Genomic DNA, 22,731 nt, shown 5'->3' with positions numbered 1-22,731 from the left:
AGTGTAACCTTAATAATAAACATAGCATTACCCCCTTCTGAGGTCTGCTTAAAACCTGAGAAATTACAACCTTCTACAGGCAAAATTCTGGACTTTGAGTTTTTTTGTGGATTGTGTTATGACCAAGAAAAACATATTCCAGGCTGAACTTGTTTGATTATTGCAGTGACTTCGCTGAGCACTGAGGACAGTTGCCACAGTCCACAGCACAGACCAGGCTTTTCAGGTGGGCGATAAGTGTTTTGTTAGAGGCTTGACTGACAGGTGTAGTAGTGGTGAAGATGAGCCAGTGGGTGTGCGGCATTCAGAACACATGTGGCCACTTCAATCCAGTTCCAGTTCCTGGGTTCCTCCACAAAGCCCTCCTGACCTACAGCACCCACGTTTCAGTAGCTCAGGGGTCGGCCTTTCACCCAAAGAGACATTGGAAGGTGTGGGGGACCGGACACACCGGACAGACGCAGGGAAATGCACCCCAGAGGACACACAAGGGTCACGAGGACCCTAATGGAGCAGCGCTGCAGGCAACTGGATAACAGCAGTGAGGACACGTTTGACGTACGCGACAGCTGCAGCGACTGCGATGCAATGACTGACTTTAGGCAACGAAAACTAATAAAATGGTATTTTAATATTTCAAGATCTTAATAATCTTCAAATTCAAAAAGACGTAATTAAATACTTATCATTTATTTTCCCAAACCACGCAGAGCAGAGAGTATAAGGATGAAAGAGCTGCGGGCTGCTAGTGACTAGCTCCATGCTTGTCATAATTTTCCACCTTACTGTGAAAAAACTGTATCACGATAGTTACACAATATATCTATTTATATTTTATAAAATCCTATTCAGTAACTGTACAGACTCTTCCCCACACATTTACCACTGTAATGTTATTACTGTGGTCACCACACGAGGGCGCTGCTGCTGAAATCAGCATGTCATTGATCTTAGGTGACATTGCCCACTGTATCAAAACAACATACAGACCTATGAAGTCAAATACGTGTCAGGAAGTGTTTTTTTAAATAGTTTTTATAGTTTCACAATTTTATATACTAACATTCTTCACACACCAGAATCACTGAGTGTGTGTTTTGTATAGTTAAAACGTGGCAATTGGCCTTTCGCCGTTACATTGAAGTTTTCGAAGACTTGAAGTAAGCGCCGTACTGAAGCTCAGTGAGGGCTATGGTTCCCATAGTAGTAGGCCTGTATTACCGTTTACTCCACTGCCTCTTTTCTTCTGTTCCTTGTCAAGCCCCGTCGGTTCCCAACCGGTGTGTAACAAAACATCATTGCCATGTTATTTGTGAATAGAATAGGAGCATGTTATGAATACGAGCATTACTACACCCGACAGATGAATCGGCTGCTTCTGTTGTTGCATGTGCCATAAAAACGATGGAAAAAGAGAGTTTCTTTATTTGTATTCAAAATATTACAGTATTAAAATACAGACATTAGTTTGTAACTGATGGTAAGAATCCGTTGCCCTGCACATGGAGGCAATAATTCTTCCTGCATCACATTATGCCACACACATCATCTAGAAATCACAATTATCTGTTCTAGTTTATGAACATCCAATTTGTTGAGTAGTGGTCTTTCAGGAAAACGTGCTAGTCATACACAGTGAAGTAGTGATTGATTTGTCTAATAATGAGTAATTCATTGAGAAACAAATGGTTTCACAGGAATTCATTCAACTGATTTCGAAAGTGCAAACACCAAAATGATAAATGCATAGTGGAACCAAATAAAAAGTAACGGGCTCGCTGGAAGTCATCACAAATGTCTATAAATCCTTCATAGAAAATATGGTCATTAGGAATATTAGAACCAACACAGTCAGGATACTGTTTATTCCAGCAAAGTCCTCTGTTTTCCTTTGAGCATCTGTGATCACACACTTTCATTCACACTAGGACGCTGCATAGTGCATTAAAGATGTAGGAATGTGCTGCACCCCCGCATCTATGGTGCAGTAAACCTACTGTCATGTCCTTAAACATCACTGTCTGTACCATCTATCAGCAGGTCAAGACTTCATTGGTCACATATACTTTATGGTAATACATATAAAAAAATAGAACCCTGAGGCAAATATATGTATATATAAGAGAAACACATCATCTAACACACAGTGTGTCGACCTCTGGACATTTGACATGCAAAGAACCACCAATATTCAAAATATTTACACATAACGTGTTCCCGTCTATTTAGACAATATTTAACATTTAGAATCTTTACAGAGCAAGAAATTCACATTTGCAGTGTCTGTGTTGGTACAAGGTTATTGAGGTAACAATGTACCGTGTAAATAAAGTGCTCTGTCACAGACATTGTCTGGTTTGAGTCTCATATGCTGTCCATGTGTTTTTAAGCTCGTTAGAGTCCCATAGCATTGTGGTAATGACTTTAGTCCAGTAACAGTTGTCTGTCACTTCAGGCTTAAACGTCCCAAATCCGCCGGTCGGAGGATCACTCACTTGAATGCCCAGGTATCTGAGACACAGTCCTACGTACACGTCTTCAATATAAACTGCTTTCACGTGAGAGGAGGCCTCCACAATCTTCTGGGGTAAATCCATTGAGAAGACGTAGCCCAGTCCCATCGCATATGTTGGGTAGCTTGGCTCAGGGAATTCTGAGACAGGCAGGAACCATTTGGAGTCAACGTTTCGCATGACGGCAGCATCTCTCACCACCACGCCGGTCATGTAGAGCTGGCGGGGGGATTTCAGGAGCATGTCCACCAGGTTGCGCACGTTGAGGAAGATGTCTGAGTCCACCTTCATGGCGTAGGAGGTGTTGGGGCAATGAGAGGTGAGCCATTCGAACATGACCATGGTTTTGATGGTGAGGTTCTTGTAGCTGTCCAGGAAGCTGCTCTGGAGGATGTCCCCATGAGTCTGGCTTTCCTCCAACACCTGCAGCAAGACACATTCAAAGACTTGAGGCAGATCTTGTGACAGACTTGACCAGACAGCTCTGCCTCCTCTACTTGCATTTTGAGGAACCTTTAGCCAGACGATCAATCTGAAAATAGGAGAACCTAAAACAAATTCACTCACTTGCTTCTGAAGCTGCTCCACGTTTTCTCCGTCTCTGGGTTGACCCAGCACAAAGTAATGGTTGACCGCTTGGCCCATCACTGTGGTCTCCGTGCCCCATGTGCTGCGGATTACGTCTCGCGCCTCTCGGTTGCTGGGTGCAACTGGGACCATGAGGACCAGAAACGGGCTTTCCTGTCGGCACCTGCTTGGCTGGTCCAGTGTGAAGTGGTAGGGGTGGGGGTACGGCACGGTGTACGGTGATGAAGGATGCTCACCAGTGGGGACCTGTGGAAGCTGGAGAAGGCTGTCATTGAGTGGTGGATCTTGACTGCACTGTTTTACTGTATACAAGGTTCATTATTCTCACCAAACATATTTATGCTAGGTGATCAATACATAGAACAGTTCTTTTAAAAACAGGCATTTTTTGGCACGGTATAAATCATCTTTTAGGAACCAGGTTATTGTTTTTTTCATGCTTAATCAAATTGTGTACTTCCTTTTAGTCAACGTATTTTCAGGAAGCGACAGAAAGTCAAAGCAAAAGATCAAAAGCTGTGATGAACTTTAAGGGCTCATAAGGCAGCAATGGATCTATACTGAGCAGGATTTATATTTATATTTATGGAAGCAGTCATGCAAAAGACTCACAGCTATAACTAGCCTGAAATGTATGCTCTCGTTGTCAGTCAGTAAACTTTGGGTTCGATTTTTTGTTTGATTTCCAATTTATTAAAACAAAGAGTAAGTGAGTTAAGTCAGGAATTTCTAGTGCAATTCATTTGTTCAGATCAAAAACCACATGTCAATGATAAACATGAAAGAGGAACAAAAAGCGTGTTGCCATCCTGTCAATGATCATGTAAAAACACATGTACAAACACAGAGGAGCGTACAGAGGCTGCTGCCTGTGCGAAAGGGGGAGGGGGAACATTCTTCACCACCTTCCTTCCGCTCTATACTATACACACATGCATGTACAACCTCAGTTAACTCACATCCTTAAGTAACACACCATAGATTAGTATTATATCAAGTTGTGAACTGCTGCGTTACTTAAATAAATGCTTCACTAATTTTTTTTAAATTTTTAATTAAAATGTTAAGTAGTATTTAGTAGTATATAAAGTGACCAAAATAGTCCATAATATCTATGCAGAGAAATTATCATTGATTCCTCTGCATAGAGTCGCCAGGGCAGTTGAAGATGACGTCAAACAGGTCATTCTCAACTGCCCTGGCTCTCTGTACCTGCACCAGCAATGGTCAGGCGGAGAGGGGGCGGGGCCATGCTGAGAGAGGGCGGGGTCATGTGGTAAGAGGGCGGGGTCAGCCTGCTGAAACGCAACTGCTCTGTCCGCCATTATTTTTCCTCACATACATGTACAGCGCTAATATTCAATGGCCGGAGGTCCTGCTATGGTTTATCAATAATACAGTGAACTCTAAAGTGTATTAGCACAGTCTGGTATTCATGGTTACTTGTATAGGCCAGAGTGCAGCGCAGATGAGTTAGGCCTATGGAGGAGTACGAGGCTGCCTGCAAGGACAACAGTCCAGAGCAGAGCACCCGACGCCCGTGGGCCGAGAACCGGCAGCTGCTGCATCGTGTCTGCACCGCTCCCATAGAAACACAACTGAATATTGCAGCATTATAATGAATCTACCGCTGACGATTCCTCTTGGATGAAGTTGTGGATTCTACTGCTGAGGGGGAACAGGTGTTATGGATCATTTGTTTTGTGCTGCTTGTAAAGAAAATGGCACTTGAAACTAGCTTCAGAAGAAAGACCAGAAAAAACAGCCAGAACGGTGGAATGAGCACAGAGCAACTAATATATTTAACCGTTTATTGTTTTAGCTGGTGCTGTTAAGTTTGAGCACAGTTATGAGCTGCTGCTTCTCGTGTTGTGGACTGTCAGGACTAGCGTTAGCTTACGTTGCTAACGTTAGCCTGTGTATCAGCTTGGCTAGCAGCCATTCTAATACTACTTTAATTTCATCCTTTTGTAGGTCATATCGGCCGGTCGCGTACTGTATCGTCACAGAGACTCTTGGAAGCGACAACCGTCTTGTTTTTCCAGCAACAAAAGAAGAGGGTTTTGGCTAAATGAAGAATCTGTGGCTTTTTAACAACTGTCTGCTTTGACTTAATATAAAAAGCTGCCAAACAACTTAGAAACAATGTATTTTTTATCACACTGGTAAAACATGTACTGTATACATGTATAAATATAAATAAATAAATATATAAAAATGTAAAGCAATGCCCCAACCTTTGTGAACTGGAGCAGTAACACACCCTGCAGCCGGTGGATCACACAGGCCGTCAATAGTAAACATTTTTGCACATTTTGGCTAATAAAATATCCAATTTTCATAACACAATTTACTTTTCAGCGGTAAGTATCTCTTTAAGTTAGTATTAATTTAAAATTAATATTATTTTGGTTAATAAAGCGAATTGCTTAATTGGTTGTTATTTGTGATTATTTGTATGGTTTTTCAAAACTATTGATCTGAGGCAGCTGTGGTACGACCATCACCCTTCAAGTTAATCATTTAGCTATAATACAGTTGGGACTGTATTTGCTGTTCCGAATTGGCTATTGGTCCCTAGTAACAGGCTGTCCCCCCTTAATTAATTCATTTTTAATTCAATTCAGAAAATAGTCTGTCTATTACAGTAAGTGTTTCACTTATTTTCTTACTTTTTTCTTTTTTTTTCTTTCTTACTTACTTTCATTTCCCTAACAGTTTTCCTCTCACAGAAGAAAAAAAACATTAAGGTGAAGAAAGTCCACAAAGTCAAGGGTTTCAAATACATACAGATTCAGAAGCATTGCTTCTTCCTAACAAAAATGTTGTCTCTCCTTAACATTGCAATGTTGTTACGTTTAATACAGCGTAATCAAAACATATATGTATTGAAACCATACTTCAAGTGGCATACGTCACGTAAGCCCACGTGAAAAAACGGCCTAGAATTAAGAACAGGAAAGTGACGAGGAAGAAGCAGGTGATGAGACAGACTTACTGCAGGCGTCGCCTCACTGGTCAGAGGCTTGCTGGACACAAAACTGGACCTCAAAAGGGTAAAACTCTCAGTTCTTGAATTGTAGAGTGTAAACAATAATATTCCAATGGAGACCAGCAGCACTGAAATAAACCGCCATTGTCTGAATCTTTTCCAGGGAGGTTTTGTACTGCAAAGACAAAAGCATGAGCTTGGTTAATGAGCGCTCGGGCAACAGGAGCCATTGCTTTATTCATTCGTGTGAAGATTTGTAAAGCAAAGAAACTTTGTGAGAAGATGTCAAACTCATTTCATGGTTCGTCAGAGCTAGATTCTTAAAATCAGTGTTAGATGGTGCAGCTCACAGCTACTTCACCAAAGTCAAATCAAGCGCCACCATCTTTACTTCCTGTTCAAACCCATATGTGAAGTGTAGAGAACATGTCAGGAGCAACCCTGCATCTGAAGCTAGGCTGGTGCACGTTGCAGCAGGGACATGCTTTGACAGGTTGTTGTTATGTTCGACGGCAGACATGAAAAAGCTCGAGAACATGAGCCACACCAGTGTAGTCATTTGTATCTAGTGTTACACTTCACAAGCGTTAAGCTCAGTGGAAAAACATCCAATAATTCATGAAAGAATTTAGAAATATGTATCTAATCCATACAAGTCATTTTTTTGCATGGATGCTGTATATACCTGTATGAATATTATGTAAGTCATCATTCGTATTAACTGCATTATTAGGTTTCTTTCTGCTTTTAAAAACTAGACAAAATTTAAACATTCTCCTCGATGAAGAATAAGTTTCCTCTTGTCGAGTGATCAAACTTTGCAGCGGTGACTTTACCATAAGGTTCTCTGATCACAGAGCTGTTTTTAGGACACACCTATAGTCTTTGCTGTGTTGTTTTAATACACGTGACTCTACAGAGGCCGCAGGAAAGAAAGAAAATGATAAACTTACCGTTTAACATCTGAATTCTGCATTTCTGACACAAAGTGCAGAACGTGTGACAGGTTGCAGTGAGTCTGTTCCTGTGCGGGGGCCGCTTACGCTTCCGACAGCATTGTAGTGTGAGGTGAGGTGGGGTGGGGTGTGTGATACACACCAAGCAGGCAGACACACAAAGTAGGCTGCACTCACAGCTACAAGTGATGGCCCCTCGGTTTACAGGCTAGGCTGGAAAGATCAACGTGACTCAACACGCCAGCTGAAAATGCTCGGCTTTGTTGTTGCAACACTTACTCTTAGAGGAAACCAATACTGCTTAGTTTACACTTTTTCTTTTTTGTAGCAGTTGATATCTGCAAACACATTAGATTTTAACATTAGATTTGTTGTTTAGCCACTGAGACTTACACTATTTGTCTTTGGTTGCCTCCATAAACAAAAGCAATGGATTACCTGTTAATCTTTCAACAAGTTTGATGTTTGTGTTTCTTATGTGAGACTTAATAATTTTTTGCTCAATTATTTTGTTATTAATTTTATTATTATTATTATTATTATTATTATTATTATTATTATTATTATTATTATTATTATTATAAATGTGTTGCAATTGAACACTTACAGTATAAATCCCAAAGTACTGCCGTGGAAGGCGTGGCGCAAATGAGGGAAGTGAAACATCTCCAAAATGGGGTTGTGTCATGAACAAATGTACAGTACAGCTGCAGGATATGAAAGGTGAACTAGGTTTGAGTATCTGTGCCATGATCTGTAACAGAAAGAAACTTGTCTTTTTTAAAGAGCAGCTTTGTTTCTAGCGTATCTCCTAATGTGTTTATGAACTGAGAGGACAGAAATTGCTGCTGTCATCCTTGCTAGAACGTAAGGAAACCGTCCTGTCAGGTCTGTGGTCTGTTCGTACAGTCCACCTTATAGGAATACGAGAGGAAATCTGCTAGAAGGCTGCAGTACGGTTTAAATAAACTATATGATACAGTACATTTTGTGAAGGAAACAAGCACTTTGGTTTTGCATAGAAATGATCACAATGACCACATGTTTAGGGAGGCTGTTAACACCATTTAATGTTTGTTCTCACACTGCTGCACTGTAAAGTCAGACTGAAATTAGTGATTGTATCAAGGATGACCACATCATTTATAGAAGGTGATCTGAAACACTGGTACATGCATTATGTAAGAGCAGGGGAGATGCCTGCGAGTGCTGGTAAAAGGCGTATGTCACAAAGGTGACGCCATAGAGTACAAATAGTCAATAGGCCTCTTCAGTCTGAGTCAGTAAATCATATTAAGCATTTGGTAATACTCTCGTCCTTTTGTTTTGGAAGTGAAGAAAGCATTAATATTAACAGTTGATTTCATTAGTTCATCATGAGGCCTAATGACACCTAAACTGAAGCAAAATAAAGTTGGCTTCAATGTAAAACTATTTAGGTCTAATGAGTTGCAGACTAGTCCTGATTGAATCCATTGAAACTCCACTGTCACCTACAGATGTTCCCAGACGAAACCACCACTGTTGGCTGTGTATCAGGGGGACGAGCAGGTTTACAGGGGGTCATCTGTGACTGTGGTCTAGTGTGAGAACAACCACCTGATCCTAAACACCAGCAAAACAAAAGAGCTTCTGGACTTCAGGAGGTCTCCTCCACAACGCACTGGTGAACAGCCAGGGCTCAGACACTGAGAACACTGCCAAATACCTGGGTGTTCACCTCAATAATGAACTGGACTGGTCGAACAACACGTACGCTCTGTGTAAGAAGGGCCTCCACCTGCTGAGGAGACAGAGGTCCTTTGGTGTGTGCAGACAGCTGCTAAGGACCTTCTATGACACTGTGGAGGCCTCAGTAGTCCTGTATGGAGCTGTGTGCTGGGCGGGGGGCAGTAGAGAGACAGGAAGAGACTCAGCCTGTCCTGGGCTGCACACTGGAGTCCATGGAGGAGGTGGTGCTGGTAAACTAACATCCATCATGGAGAACCCCTCCACCCCCTGCACCACTGTAGAGGCTCTGAGCAGCTCCTTCAGCACCACACACTCACAGTGCAGGAAGGAGCTACTGCAGGTCATTGCTCCTCACAGGCATCAGACTGTACAACACAGTACTACAGTGACACACATTATGTACCCCATGTATTTCATTGTTCTTTCTGTTGTTTTTATACTATTGGTGGTATTCACTGGCAACATGAAAATTATACTTGATTTTACTTTATTTACTTGATTACAGTTTTATTTTTTCTTGTATAGTTAATACTGCTGCCGTCTGTCCTACTTACTATTCTTCCATACTGCTGTACTGTTTGTTGCTGTTGCTGCTGTAGACATAATTATTTACCCATCGTGGGATGAATAAAGTCTATCTTGTCTTATCTTAAACAGTTTTTTAGATTTTAGATTTCCCAGTAGCAGGAACGACTTTGTCCTAATTGACGCCACGCAGCGTCACTCCACGATTCCGCTCCGGTGTTTCCCACTCACGCCCCAACACAAGCAGTCAGACAGTTCCTCGCTTCGGTCACTGGAGCGTTTGGCTTCTGTTGTAGGTAACAAAATATCCGAGTTATCAAAAGTTCCCTTGTCTGCTCAAAGTATTTTTGGAGTGTGCGCCTCCACGTGTGTGTTGTATAGCAAGTAAAGTAGTATCAGTCAAAATGAAATTGCACGTAATTGCCTTCATTCGATATGAGGCAGAGGGCGAGTCAGAGCAGGCAGTTACAGGTAAGGAGAGAAGGTCTGATGTTCAACCCCCCGCCTCAACACTGGAAGTTTAATTTATATAGTCTTTGAATTGGTATTCTAACACAAATGTAAATGCTGTAATTTGACATCAACAAACACACTGGATGGATGCAATGCTGGTGTGACCAAGGTGCACATGTGTGATGTCGCTCACCGTGGTTCAAGGGATCGCTCAGGGGGTTTACGTGTTCGCTCAGACACATGAAAAATTAGAGGGAACATTGTCTGTAACTGTGAATCTTCACATGTTAATAGGTTAAAAGGTCTGACGAGCAGTTTACAGCCACAGGAAATGCGTTAATGATATACAGATATCATTTCTTATTTTAAGACATCCAAAGTAAACCAGAAATGCCAATGACGTAGCATTGAAAAAAGGTGCCGATGAGATAAAACCTCTGTCCCCTGGGTTAATGTGAAGGTCGATGACCTTTGTGGACAACTGCGACGGAGCAAGGTTTAGTTTGGCTCGTTTTTCTTTGGTTAGTTTGACTGCAAAATGAGGTTTTATTTGTTACTATTCACTGCAGGTTTAACAACTCGTCATATTTCATACGCTGCTGACTGTAAGAGAGTTGGTGACACAAACAGACATGGAGGAAGAAGCCTAAATACAGGTGAATTCTGTCAAACCACAAACAACTCAAACATAAAAACAAACTCATAATTTTTATTTGCTTTCAGTTAAATTATTTCAACCAATATATCCAAAGAATTGTGGAAAAAAAGATCAGAAATTAAAAGGACGACCACTATACTTTATATTGCCATCGAATATAATAACTGAAATAATTCATTATTGTATCAAACAATGTCAAATATCCAGAATTCATTGGTTCTAATAAGACAATGACAGTAGCTTGTGTAAATTGAAAACATTATTTACTTTGCTTAAATATGATGGTAATAATTTTGATTTCTTAAAGCTCACAAAGAAGAATGTGTTCTGGTTCAGCTCAGAATCTGGCTCATTGTCCAGTGAAGCCCCCTTTGACTGTAAGTAGTCTTGATCCCAGATTCATTTGTTCATTCATCCATTCATTCATCCATTCATTCACATTTCCCTTCCCCTTTTTCCCTCTATCCTTATAGACAAAACGATGTAAAGGATGACAATAAAAGAAGATTCTGAGTCACACACGCGTGATGTGAGCGTTAACGAATGACGTACGGAACATGTCACTGTCATGAGTAGATTTATGCATAAGTTATGCAAGCTGTACAGATATTATTATAGCAAACAAACATTAAAAACTTAATCCGGTAAAAACTGTCACCAAATTTTTAAAAGGATAAAACTGTAAATAAAACGGATATAAATAACTAAACTGGTTTTGGAGGGACACCTCCTTTTTTCCCTTTCTCGGTGTTTGATCGTTCCTTCATGGCCAGACAGGAAGCAAATATGCATCAACACAAGATGGTTGCTTTCCTGCCCTGGTAAATGAGGCTTCAAAATATGATCATGTTCTTTACTGTTTTATCTATGTTTAACAGATTATTATTTTTTATCTAAACCGGTGGTTCATGCAAATAGAAAAAGCCGAGTGTTTTCTGCTTCAGCTTGGTGCTTAAAGAGACTTGGCCTTTTGATGAGTTGACTAGCTCCTGTTTACTGGGTTACAACATGAGGAGTAGGCTGGTTTTGTCCTAACTAGCCTTTTAGCCCACTAGTTTATACAACCAGCTACTGTAGCTTCTCCTGATGCTAACTGTGCGTTCCCAGTAAGTAAGCTCAGAAAACTCAGCCATTGCTTTATTTATCTCCTCTCGCTCTGAGGCTCCGGCTGGAATCTGTTCCTGCTAAGTCGACCTGTTCAGCTACTAAGAGCCAGTCTGTGCGGCCATCTACAGTTACAGCTAACTACAGTATAGCAGTTGTATTTTAAGAGGTTGACTTGTTGTTTTAAGGTGGTCTGATCGTAGTCATTGCATGAAGTCCGCCTCGCTTGCTGACGAGCCAACCAGTCAACAGGTAGCTGGAGCCTGGAGAACTCAACTACAACAAAATCACCAGGCATTCGCGCTACTTTTAGTTTGTCAGTAGACCGTCATTGTTCCGCTGGTTTTCACAGCGAGGGTAGCTGAGATTTCTCAGTTTTTTGTGCTCCCAAGTCCAACTTTGTGTCATTTGACAGCGGGCAACGTTGGCTGTGGATACGAGATCAAGGTCCATAGTCATCTAGAAACTCCAATCACATTCTTTGCTACTTTCCTCCACACGGTCAGGTCTACTCATCTTACACAGCCGTCTGTAGATGGTAGTTCTATGAGTAGTGAGCAGCTTTTTATCCTGAACCCCGCTGTCTGAGAAGTCGGCATCCAGTTCACCCAAGCACTGTCAGTCGCATCCTTCTGCAGTTTTCAAACAGTCTGTGGTTCCAGCGAGTCCAAATCCAGCCTGCATCATGTCCATCACCAGTCTCTCATGACGCCAAACCTGTACACGTTACAAAAACCCAGTGAAAACCAGTTGACCAATGAGTCCAGGGCCACTGGCGAGGCAGTCTGTGATCTGTTACTCCAGTACCAGTTGAACCGTCCTTCTACCAGATGTCAGAGCTTAGTTCTCTGCTGGTGAGCGGCACGAAGGTGCTGTTCAGGTGGAGTTCTGGCTTTTTCCCCAACGTACTGCTCTGAGACACCTGGGAAACACAGAGCGTACATGTCATTCAAGGAGGAATCTCCCACAATCCACTACTTCACAAAATAACACAGTTAAAAAAGGTAAACAAAAAACAGCTGTACGCCGATGTGCAATTTAATAAACACTGCTATTGCATGCCAGTAGTGAACCATGCTTCAAATATACAGATGCATACTACTATGGAACTAGTTCCCAGCCTTGCAGACATAAGTGAGGTTGGATAAAATGAAGATATTATTTTCTTTGCACATTGTCTTTTATCCAAACAGACCTCTTGTTCCCCAGTGAACTGCTCTGAACGCCTGGGGAGAAAAGAGGGGTTTTATTTTTAAGGTGTTCAAAGATCTTGGGTACATGCACATAAACGCATACACTGGATGCATCAAACCCTCACAAAGAGCAATGCAATGCTGGTGGCATTGTCCTTTCTCCCACCTGTCCATTCAGCAGCGTCATGGGGATGTTGCAGTAGACGTGGCGCCCCCCGGGGCCCAGAGTGGAGAATTGCATGGTGGGAGGAGGCGGAAGGGGAGGCGACAGAGACGAAGGCTGTGGGGGAAGCTGGAACTCGTAGCTGCGGCAGAAATGCCTCATTTGCGCTGCCGTGGCTGTGTGTCCCCCTCCAAGCGGCAAGGTCATCTGGTTGTAATCAGGGATCTCTGTCGCCAAGGCAACCTGTGGCGATAATACATCACGTTGAGGTTAATAATATACAGTTCATTCATATTTATTCGTAATAAGACTAAAAAGACCTACAGATTATGATCTATGATGCAAATTTTGTGATAATAATCAAAGGCAGTTGGGTTTTTTCTTCGTAGAGAATGTGAGAAAAAGCGGTAGTTGTAGTAATTTGGTAGCTTCGTCTACCAGTTGTAAAGGTGCCTGCTGGGTCTCATCTATACACCTACAGTATAAGAATAACGCCGCTCGGATCAGCTGACCTGATGATGTCCATGGCGATTCTCATTGGGGGGCGCTAGGGAGGCAGAGGTGGTCGTCATGGCAATAGTGGAGACGGTGGTCTGTAGGTCGCCAAAGAGGCCCTGTTCACCAGAGTCCATCACCTGTTGACACAAACACTTAGCTCCATGCAGACTGATTCACTTCATTGCAACGTTGAAATGAATGTACTGTAGATGAACGTTAAAATACTATTGTTGCATATAAAAACAGAATGAAGCATTTGTTGTGAACTGTTTTCCTCTGTCCTGCACAAATGATCTGCATTAGCTTTAGTAAGATGGGCTAAAGAAGCACAGTCCCCCGACATTCAAAGGGTGTGACACATGAACAGCTGGGTCTTTATGCCGCAGGTGGACCTCCTATGAGGTTGGTTATGGTTTGAGTGAAGAGTGAAACCCGAAGGCGCTCTAAGCTGTATGCAGTGTAATGAAACTTCCTGTTTCGGCTCGGTTTCTGGTTTCATCGTTTCACACAGCTTGAACCTTGGCCACACTCTCTTATCTCTCTCACCGCTACTTCTCTGAAACACTGACAAACACACATGCACAGTAGCTTGTACAGCAAGCAACAAAATCCTAACCTCTAACCTCTGTACATCCCCACATTAGACATGAAGCAAGACATGGTCACTCACAACTCCGCTTCATTGTAGTGAGTGGTTGTTATGGGAAAAATTGTCTCTTCCTTATTTCTTTGCAGTTATTATACGAGTTATGACTTATGTTCTGCAATTAATATCTTATGTTTTGTCTTACTGTATGCATTTGACATTTGACCTAGATTGTTCAATGGTTGTCTCTGCCTGATAGACTCTCAACTCTAGCTCCCAAACCCAAGGTCGGGGAGTTGTGTCTCTGTCTGTTGAGACTTGGTGCTCCTTTCTCACAGATAGTTGGACGTCAGCGATGCAGGTGTGAGAATGTAAATATCTTCACACACACTGCAACAGGGAGGAGATGGTGCATGTAATTTGATTGGGTTAGAAAGACATTCCACCCTAGTCAGACAGAGAAGCTAAAAGGCAGAAGTAACTTTAGGATCGTGGGCTCTTTGCATCACACCTTCGTGGTGTGTGCACTGATCTCCCCAGCTGGTTTTTGGTTTGTTGATGTGCACGATCAACATCCATGCATTTTATTTGCTTTCCCCATTATTTTTATTTTCTTTATTATTTCAATAAATCGCACAAAAGGACAACTCTCTCTCATCTACTTCTTTATGGAAAATTTCCACCACAGTGGTGCATGATTTCTATACTGGTGTTTGATGTGAATTGAAAACTACAATGTAAAAACAGTTTTGAGACTTTTTTGAATGGTACCTGGCGCCTGGACAGCGTCTCCCTGCGTTTTGCAGGCATCTCATACACCACCTGTTTCCAAAACTTAGACGACAGCTCGTTGCTCTTAGGCCCCCTCCACTTAATGATGGATAGAACCTGCGGAGGTGGAAGAATGAGGAACTGTCTTATTGGCGAACAAATCCAGCCTGCTGGTGGTGTGTGATGCCCTTCAGACCACCCCACCGCTGGGTACCTTGATCGTGTGTTTAAGGGCCTCCACCTCTTGGTAGTTGATGACATTCTTCAGGTCTGCACACTCTATCATGATCACCTAGAGGCAGAATTACAGAAGTAAACGTGTTATAAATGGAAGGAAAGGTTGCTGTGGGTGACATTGTACTACACGAAGCAGCGAAGCCAGAAAAGCAGATAAAAGACATTGACATTCACACTTGATGAGTCTTACCTTTATCTCTCCAGTGACCAGCATAGAGTGGAGGCGTGTCTCTATCTGGAAGATGCTCCATCCTCTTTTGGCCACGAACTCCGGAGTCAGAATGATGATCAGACGTCTACTCTGCTCGACGCTGCGAGCCAAGTCCTCAATGTAGGCTGGGGGGGTCAGATGGAACAGAATGGAATGATGTACACATCTGCAAGTCTCAATCGAAACAGAGGCCTTTGTCTTTGTTTCATTCACCATTACTTAAAGAACCTGCACGAGAATTCAAGCTGAAATTGGAAATGTGTAAGTGCTTGTAGGTGCAAATGCTTCATTGTTGAGTTTCTAATGACCGTATAGCTCCTGCAGCTCCGTGTTTGGGTTTAGGATGCGTGTTCCAACATGTGCAGGACAAACACACAGAAATGTGCAAACACGTGCACTGGAGTAAATAACAGGCTGCAGAGTCTGAAGCTGTTAATCTTCAGACTCCTGACATATTTGTCATCAATTGGAAGAAGCAGAGAGGCGTTTTTTAATGCCTGCGTTCTGATTCAACACACATTATTGTGAGTTAGGTTTTCTTTCTTCTACATTCAGGGGGCATCAAATTAAGTTTTAACATGTCAGTATAGAAGGTAATGCTCCATATACGGCTCACACTGCACCTCCCCCTTCGCTGGCTGCATCTGTCAAGTCGTTATGTTCATAAATGACTGCTGTGACTGATGGGAGTTTGCAGCAGAGTGACAGAAATGCTTGTGTGAGATTTCTGGCTGTGACACGCGGCGCTGTGAAGTCAGCCAGCGTCAGCTTTTACTGAAATGTGAACCTGAGGAGGGGAGGAGGGCAGGTGATGCCGCGTGGAAGGCGAGTCGGGCGGCGCAGGTGGAGATGCTGCGAGTCGGACAGGAGGACAGAGGGACTTCACCGCCCGCGTCCTCGCTGTGGAGCTGTTGCTTCAGTTTGAACTTCCCCACAAGGCCACGGCTCGAATGATTTACTTGTGACATTTTCAATGTGTTTTGCAACATGAATCACAGAAATTGCTCATTATTTCTCAAACGTGTAGTTACTGAAGACGCCTGACGACTGTGCGCTCGCCCAACGACAGATTCCCTCCCTCTTTATGTCTCTCTCTGCTTCGCCGTCTCCTCACTCGCTAACTGAATTAATGACAGGGACTCGCCATCAACACACTGCAATTTCACGGTCAATTTCAGAAGCACAAATAGGACAGAACATCCCAAAAATTAACTTCCTTTCTCTCTCTCTCTCTTTCTCATCTGGTTTGTTTTTTCCTGTCGTCAGCGATGCTCTTAGGCCCTCACACTTAACCTTCCCTCCTCTGTCCTGCCTCTTGCTTCCTTTTCATGCTCTCTATTTTCCAGGATTATGTAAATCAATTAAGGAAGGACAACACAAACTAATGACCTGGTGCCGTCACCTTTTTCAGTCCTCGTTGTTTGTTTCTCGCTCTCTTGTTCACTTTGGAAGGCTAATGGAGTGGATAATTGAATGGTGTTATTTAGTTTCATTGCAGCGTTGCTCTGTGAGTGGCTTGGCGAGCAAAGAAAAGGCAGCTCTTTGTGTCTATGATTCACTCATTTGGTCTGATTTTCACATTGTGTAACCCTCAAAACATACGCAACATGACGTGAAAGCACAGCAGTGTGTTGGATGGATTCAGGGGACAGAAAGGAAGCCTCACTGCAGGAAGATACAGTACATGACTTTTTTTAACCTTTTATATTATGCATGCCACGAGTGTTATCCTGTGGAGAAGACACAATTTGGGCTAAAAGTAAAATAATGTATGCATCAGACTTGATTTCATTAGGAACCGTTTTATTCATTACCAGTACTTTGTGCCAAAATGTTAAGTAATCTCAAAAATATACACCATGATAATCTTCCATGCAAAATCTAGGATGCTCAAGCGCCTGCTGATGATTGGTGGACAGCTTCAGCTCTGGGTTCCACCCCATCATCTAGTACCAGAAGCAGATATCTGCATCTACAGTAGCCAATCAGTAGTTAGACCAGGCTTTAGCTTTTAGTATCTCAGCTTTATAGCCAGGACTCTTTTTACTCTCAGACAAAAAACTTCATCTTTTCTTTACATCCCCTACCTGTAATCTACCTTAAGATCTACTGCAACTCTGTTACTTTGTTAAGTGCTAATATAATTAAATAAATAACTTCATGTTGCTTAAAAACAAATGAAACCTACATTTCTTCTTACTTTGAATTGACTCAGGGTTGTTACAACTGATGATAAAATACTGACCACTGCACCTTTAATGTTTTCTTCTATTGTACAAGTATACATGCATGCATTTTATTTGTATATTTATATTTACATGTGTGTTTATGTGACAAACAGTGTGTGAAACTGATGAACAGCAATAGATTCAGACTGAAATGCTCTCTATTCACTGTCTTTGCTGCCAGTAAAATCGCAGACGAGCAAGAACAACACTTTACAGTGCGGACGCAGTAAGCAGCTCCTGAAGCAGCCAAGCTCTAATAAAGTAATAATGTTCATATGTTCGAACGGTGACCGCATCAACAGGTGCAAGACTGTGTGTGCGTGCGTGCATGCGTGTGTTGTCAAAGACAGGAGGTTTTTGCGTGTGTGTGTCCTTGCGGTTACATCAAAGTGGCTGGGCCCCACAGCTTTGATGTGATTTTAGGTCTAAGGTTAGAACTGAGTTTTGGTTCAGATTAGAGCAAGGTTTAGACGTTTGCCTTTAGTTGTGATGGTTAGGGGCTAGGGAAGATATTATGTCAATGTGTGTGTGTGTGTTTGTGTGTGTGTGTGTGTGTGTGTGTGTGTGTGTGTGTGTATGTGTGTGTGTGTGTGTGTGCATTTTGTCTGTAAGTGAGATATGATCAAGATCTGCATTTATTCATATTTATTCTGACAGAATGCTTGAGTATTGGGGGTCACATTGGCCTTAGAGATCCAGGGTGTCTGTGTGTGTCTTAGGGTCATAGGGATGATATCTATATCTATCAATCTATAAAATATAAAAATTATACAAACATAAGTTAATACTTACTACTGCTGGGTATTAGATCTCTGTCTGGTAAAAACAGTTTGTATCCATAATGTTTTTCTAAAACATCAGGCAAAATCTCCAAAGCAAACGTTTCCTCATCGCTGCTCGTCCTGCAGGGATGGACAAACACACAAGCATTAACATTTATAGCTGTTGATAAAATATATGGCTTTCAATCTGAAGCTATGACCTGTATCTGGTTGCATTACTGTAGTTTACCTTTAAAGAATACACACACATACTATAGGTTAAAGCTAATGTATCGAGAACCAGGTCCAAATTTGGTGTCCTTGGGGTTCAAATGGCTGACTATATGACTATAGACATGTTTAACATCAAAATAAACAGCAGAGTCAGGGCTACAACACTATATAAGTTTCATTCATGTGAATCAAACATGCACAAGGATACGATACAGTACACCGTTGGCATGTAGTTAGCATTATAGATAGCCTTGGACTAGCTTGCGACACATTTTTGGGTCTACCGCTGTAATACTTTATGCAACACATATAAACAAGGGCTCAAATAAAAGCTCTAATTTAAAGGAATCTAAAGATATGCACCAAAGCTTGCTATCTATCACACGTAGTAGGTTGTGAGCCAAAGAATGACATATGCTAAGCTAAGCGCTAGCTAAATAAACTATGTACACACTCCCTATTACTGGTGAACTGATCCCATTCTCTTTTATTTCTATCTTCTGGGAGGTTACTCACTCACTCTGTTACTCTCTAGCAACAATAAGTTAAAAGAGTAAAAAGACAATAAGTAAAAAGACACCTCACTGGCCACAGTCAGTTGTTGCTAGGCGGCGACTAGTGGCCTGCACAGCGGCAGATTTGGACACGGTGGACACGAATTAACACTTTTATATATGTTTAAATTGGTATAGGTACAGAAAGTGGTATTTGGATATATTTATTGCTGTTTTAGGTGGATAGTGGTGGAAAAACATATAGAATATCCATACTAGGAAACATTAAAATTGTTATAATTTGGGCCTGCTTCACTGTACTGAACAACTTTTTGCTGAGTTGATGTTCACTGATGATTACTTGACACGATTTCATGGGGGTCTCTCTGGCCTCTGTTTTAGAGGAGATATTCATCCGAAAAGTGCATTTCTCTTTAGATATAATGAAATATTTTACTTTTCTATTATTCATACAGTAACAGTAACACTAGGTTTACACCTCATATCTCATCTCAAGTGTCCCCTACATTATGACACTATTTGCAGTCAAATATACTTTGTGGTTGCAAAGATAAATTCGTTCGAATGTAACTATGCCATTTTTCAGAAAACCTTTAGAAAACAACCTTGGGGCTGAAGAAGCTAGACAAATTAGCTTCCATTGTCTCCAAAGCACAGTAAATAAATCACACGTGTGCAAAAACAAGCAGGACTTCAGGTCTGCACATGGCTGGCTCAAAAGAAACAAGGGCTCATCTCAAAGGCTGACCACACATGATGACTGCAGGCCAGCATCATCAGGTGTGGTCTGTTGCATTGAGAACCAACTCGGACTAGTGAATACTGAGATTACAAACCTGCCCAAAGAGTCCAGGTCCACCTTAGTGTAGGACAGGTAGGCGTCGTACTCTTTATTATCTGTGAAGAGAGAGAAATCCAGCAGAAATGAGAAACAGGTACAGGGCGTGCTGTCGTCTCAGCATTTTGTCTTTGAAGTGACATTTAATTGAAGCACACCCTAATTATAGGAACTCTAAACTCACAACTGGGAGCAGCATGGAATTATTGAGACAATAAAACTAAGGTTTTTATCTTGATGATACTGTGTATTTAAAAAATAATCAACCCCCTGCTGTTTTTTCTCTGTGTGTCTCATTGTACTGCGTCATCAAATATACAATTAAAGGCAACTCCAAAAAGTTTTAAATGTTCTGGCGTACCTTTCACCTTTATTACTTCATGCATTAGGTGTAGTAAGCTCTGGGCTCTGGACTCAGTTAATTCACAGAAGCCCGGAACAAGTCACACCTAAACACCCGCAGGCCTCTCTCACTCCAGCACAGTAGACAGTTATCATGAGCCCACTCTGGGCACTTATCAGGCGCCAGGCAGCAGTGAGGTTAGGACCACTGCTGCCACAGAGGAACATTAAAGCTCATCTGAATTCTAGCAGAACGCATCCACAGTAGGTGGATGACCCCACAACCCGTTGGGGAGCTCTATGCACTGATGCCTGGAAAGTTTGGATGAAAGTCTGGGTCCTGTTATATCACACATTCAGAGATCAGACATGAACTGGCTGTTCACTGATTCCTTCCACAGAGGTGATTAAAAGTACTGGACATAGATGTGATTATCTGATTGTTTAAACAAAATGAGCATTTCAATTGTTTTTGTAGCAGCTTTATTTCACCACGCAGGATACAAAGTGCTTAAGGGTGAGGACATTTTCTGATCAATGCCCCCGTTGGACACAGTCGTCCAATCGTTCAGCAAATCATCTCTGGGCACTCGAGCTCAGTAAGACCAAGCGACAAAATGAGACTCAGGACTCAGGACAGGAGTTAAAATCTATACTTTCAATCAATTCTACAAACTTGCTTCTTTGTCATTTTCTTTCTCTTTGTTGCTAAGTTGCCATTTATTTTTTTTATTTACAACTGTCAAAAAACAACAATCATCTGAAATAATTTGAAAGTTCAGTCAGCTGAAAGCTGGAGCCTTCATTGCTTTCTTTGAGCTAAACTTGAGTTAATGTGTCTTTTGTGACCATGCCTTCATTGCAGCCTTACAGAGATGCAGCTGACTGCTGCCTGGCTGTTGCTAGTGATGTGCTCTTGTTGCTGCCGCGTGTGCATCAGGCTCATGTAAGCTGTAACTATCTCGCAGAGCTTGTGTTTGATCCCTATTGTATTACGTTTTTATCCTGTAGTGCGAGTGAGCCCTAAGAGAGGTTTACCGTCTTCAGTTTCATCACTGCCGAAGTGTCTCCTGTAGCAGAGCATGATCTCCAGGTTGTAACACTTATAAAGTGCTGTCAGGACTCCCAGCAGTAGCAATATGACCCCAAGACCACCAGCCAGCTCCAGGCGATACATATCTACAGTAGAGTAAGAATACAGGAGGTTTACACAGGACTCCCGTCTGGAAATACAATATAACTGCCGAAGAGAGAACAGTGTTAAAGTGTTAAAGCTGTGTGTGACTGAAGATCAGTTTATAAATGTAGCCTTTTAATGCTGCAAAATGAGCTATTTAAAATAAAACATTTTTTTTTTCTTTTCATGACTAAAAACTTAAAATTCACATGATATTAGGGTTTCATTTCATTTGTGTCAGAGATGATTCCATTTAAAAAACGTTTGTGTAGAGTGCCCGCTAGTTCTGCAAATGAACTGAATGGGATCAGGCATGATCTTCTTCAAGGCCACAAAGCAGCTCATGATTAATCAGGAAGTAACAATGATTGGTAGTTTGCAGCCATTACTCAGAGTTATTATCTTTTCACTACTACAACAAGGATGTTAAAGGTGAGCAGCTGAATTAATGTTTAATGAAAGCTCAATGAGGCGGTGTTTTGATGATAGCGTAGCTAAAAGTGCTAATTTAACATTGCTTTAATAAACCACTCTGCAGCCCTTTGTAGGTGTGGCTACTCTTTTTTGATGTGGACCAGTTGATGATGATGCTGTAGAGAAAGAGTTCTTTGAGACTTCAGCTGTCAGACTATTCCACAGTTAAAAACACTAGTGACTGACATCAAAGATAATTGTCTCACTCCTCACCCGGTACAGTCAGTGAGCCTCCTCACAGGTAGCAATGTTCAGTAATATAGAGGGTCTGCAAAGATGTGACATTCAACAGACCACACCTCCAACAGAGTGGTAAAACACACAGCAACCCCACTGTCTGTAGTGTTGGAAATGGGACTGTTAAAAAAGCATCACATTGCAAAATGACTGCTATGCTACTATATATGATGTTTTTAACATATTGTACATTGTCAAAGGATCCGAGGAAACGAAAGTCGATGATGGCAACACAAACAACAGCCAAAGAAAAAAAAGTGTGTCACACGGGAGGATCTCTAAAGAAACAGGATGGAGCATCACACCGTGGTCATTGGGAGGACCTGGCTGAACCTAGGAGATGCTGTAGAAGGAATATGGCTGGTCTCAATAGAAGGCTGGTATAGAAGGAACAATTCAACAACAGAGCTTCCCTGGTTAGGATTATTATTTTTACATGGGCCACATGGGTTTTAAGGTAAATTCACTAATTTGTGGTGATCTGATGACAAACAACAATCTCCCTAAACCCACTTCCTGTAGGGAGAATATTAAGGGGGATGTTTTCCATATTTGAACTACTATTGCCCAATCTAGGATTGGGCAATAGTAGTTTGTATATTTAATCAGGCATGAAAATGCTGTCACATGTCTGCATATGCATAATCACTATTTACATTTATTCTGCAAGGACAAACATAGAGGGTTTTCATGGAGATCAAGAATTAATACTTTCAAGAGTCAGCAGCGAATCTGCGATGTAGGTG

General features: G+C 41.8%; 2 protein-coding genes across 8 annotated transcripts in view; both read right to left on the bottom strand.

The window, feature by feature from the left end:
* Window positions 1-1,407: 1,407 nt before the first annotated feature.
* LOC114864881 (beta-1,3-galactosyltransferase 1-like) lies at window positions 1,408-7,209 on the bottom strand. The gene is made up of 4 exons (XM_029165881.3): window positions 7,047-7,209; window positions 6,100-6,268; window positions 3,081-3,356; window positions 1,408-2,936 (listed from the first exon to the last, which is right to left on the bottom strand). Exons 1-4 carry the CDS (start codon window positions 7,067-7,069, stop codon window positions 2,340-2,342), a joined length of 1,065 nt encoding a protein of 354 aa, XP_029021714.1. The 5' UTR covers window positions 7,070-7,209; the 3' UTR covers window positions 1,408-2,339.
* A 3,238-nt stretch (window positions 7,210-10,447) lies between these two features.
* The window catches only part of il1rapl2 (interleukin 1 receptor accessory protein-like 2), a 260,188-nt gene continuing 247,904 nt past the window's right edge, over window positions 10,448-22,731 (bottom strand). For 4 of the 7 annotated variants that reach the window (XM_041072694.2, XM_029165858.3, XM_041072696.1 and 1 more), the window contains 10 exons: window positions 21,136-21,276; window positions 19,754-19,814; window positions 18,200-18,309; window positions 15,159-15,304; window positions 14,946-15,023; window positions 14,732-14,848; window positions 13,389-13,511; window positions 12,880-13,119; window positions 12,716-12,746; window positions 10,448-12,442 (listed from right to left, as the gene is read on the bottom strand). In XM_041072694.2, the coding sequence (XP_040928628.1) occupies window positions 12,354-12,442; window positions 12,716-12,746; window positions 12,880-13,119; window positions 13,389-13,511; window positions 14,732-14,848; window positions 14,946-15,023; window positions 15,159-15,304; window positions 18,200-18,309; window positions 19,754-19,814; window positions 21,136-21,276 (1,136 nt within the window). In that variant the 3' untranslated portion in view covers window positions 10,448-12,353. The remainder of the gene's footprint in view (window positions 12,443-12,715; window positions 12,747-12,879; window positions 13,120-13,388; window positions 13,512-14,731; window positions 14,849-14,945; window positions 15,024-15,158; window positions 15,305-18,199; window positions 18,310-19,753; window positions 19,815-21,135; window positions 21,277-22,731) is intronic. The other 3 variants (XM_041072692.2, XM_041072693.2, XM_029165859.3) reach the window with 3 other exon arrangements.

The sequence above is a fragment of the Betta splendens genome, chromosome 10 (genome assembly GCF_900634795.4).
Source record: "Betta splendens chromosome 10, fBetSpl5.4, whole genome shotgun sequence".
In the NCBI taxonomy this organism is placed as follows: Eukaryota; Metazoa; Chordata; class Actinopteri; order Anabantiformes; family Osphronemidae; genus Betta; species Betta splendens.
Note: the sequence above shows the minus strand (reverse complement) of the source record. Positions and strands in the feature narration are given on the sequence as shown.

Excerpts from the sequence above, each read along its gene's own strand:
- LOC114864881 (XM_029165881.3), bottom strand. The coding sequence starts at position 7,069 with ATGCAGAATTCAGATGTTAAACG. Across the intron at positions 6,269-7,046 it reads CAGAATTCAGATGTTAAACG|TACAAAACCTCCCTGGAAAA; the intron begins GTAAGTTTATCA and ends TTGTCTTTGCAG. Across the intron at positions 2,937-3,080 it reads TGGAGCAGCTTCAGAAGCAA|GTGTTGGAGGAAAGCCAGAC; the intron begins GTGAGTGAATTT and ends GTCTTGCTGCAG.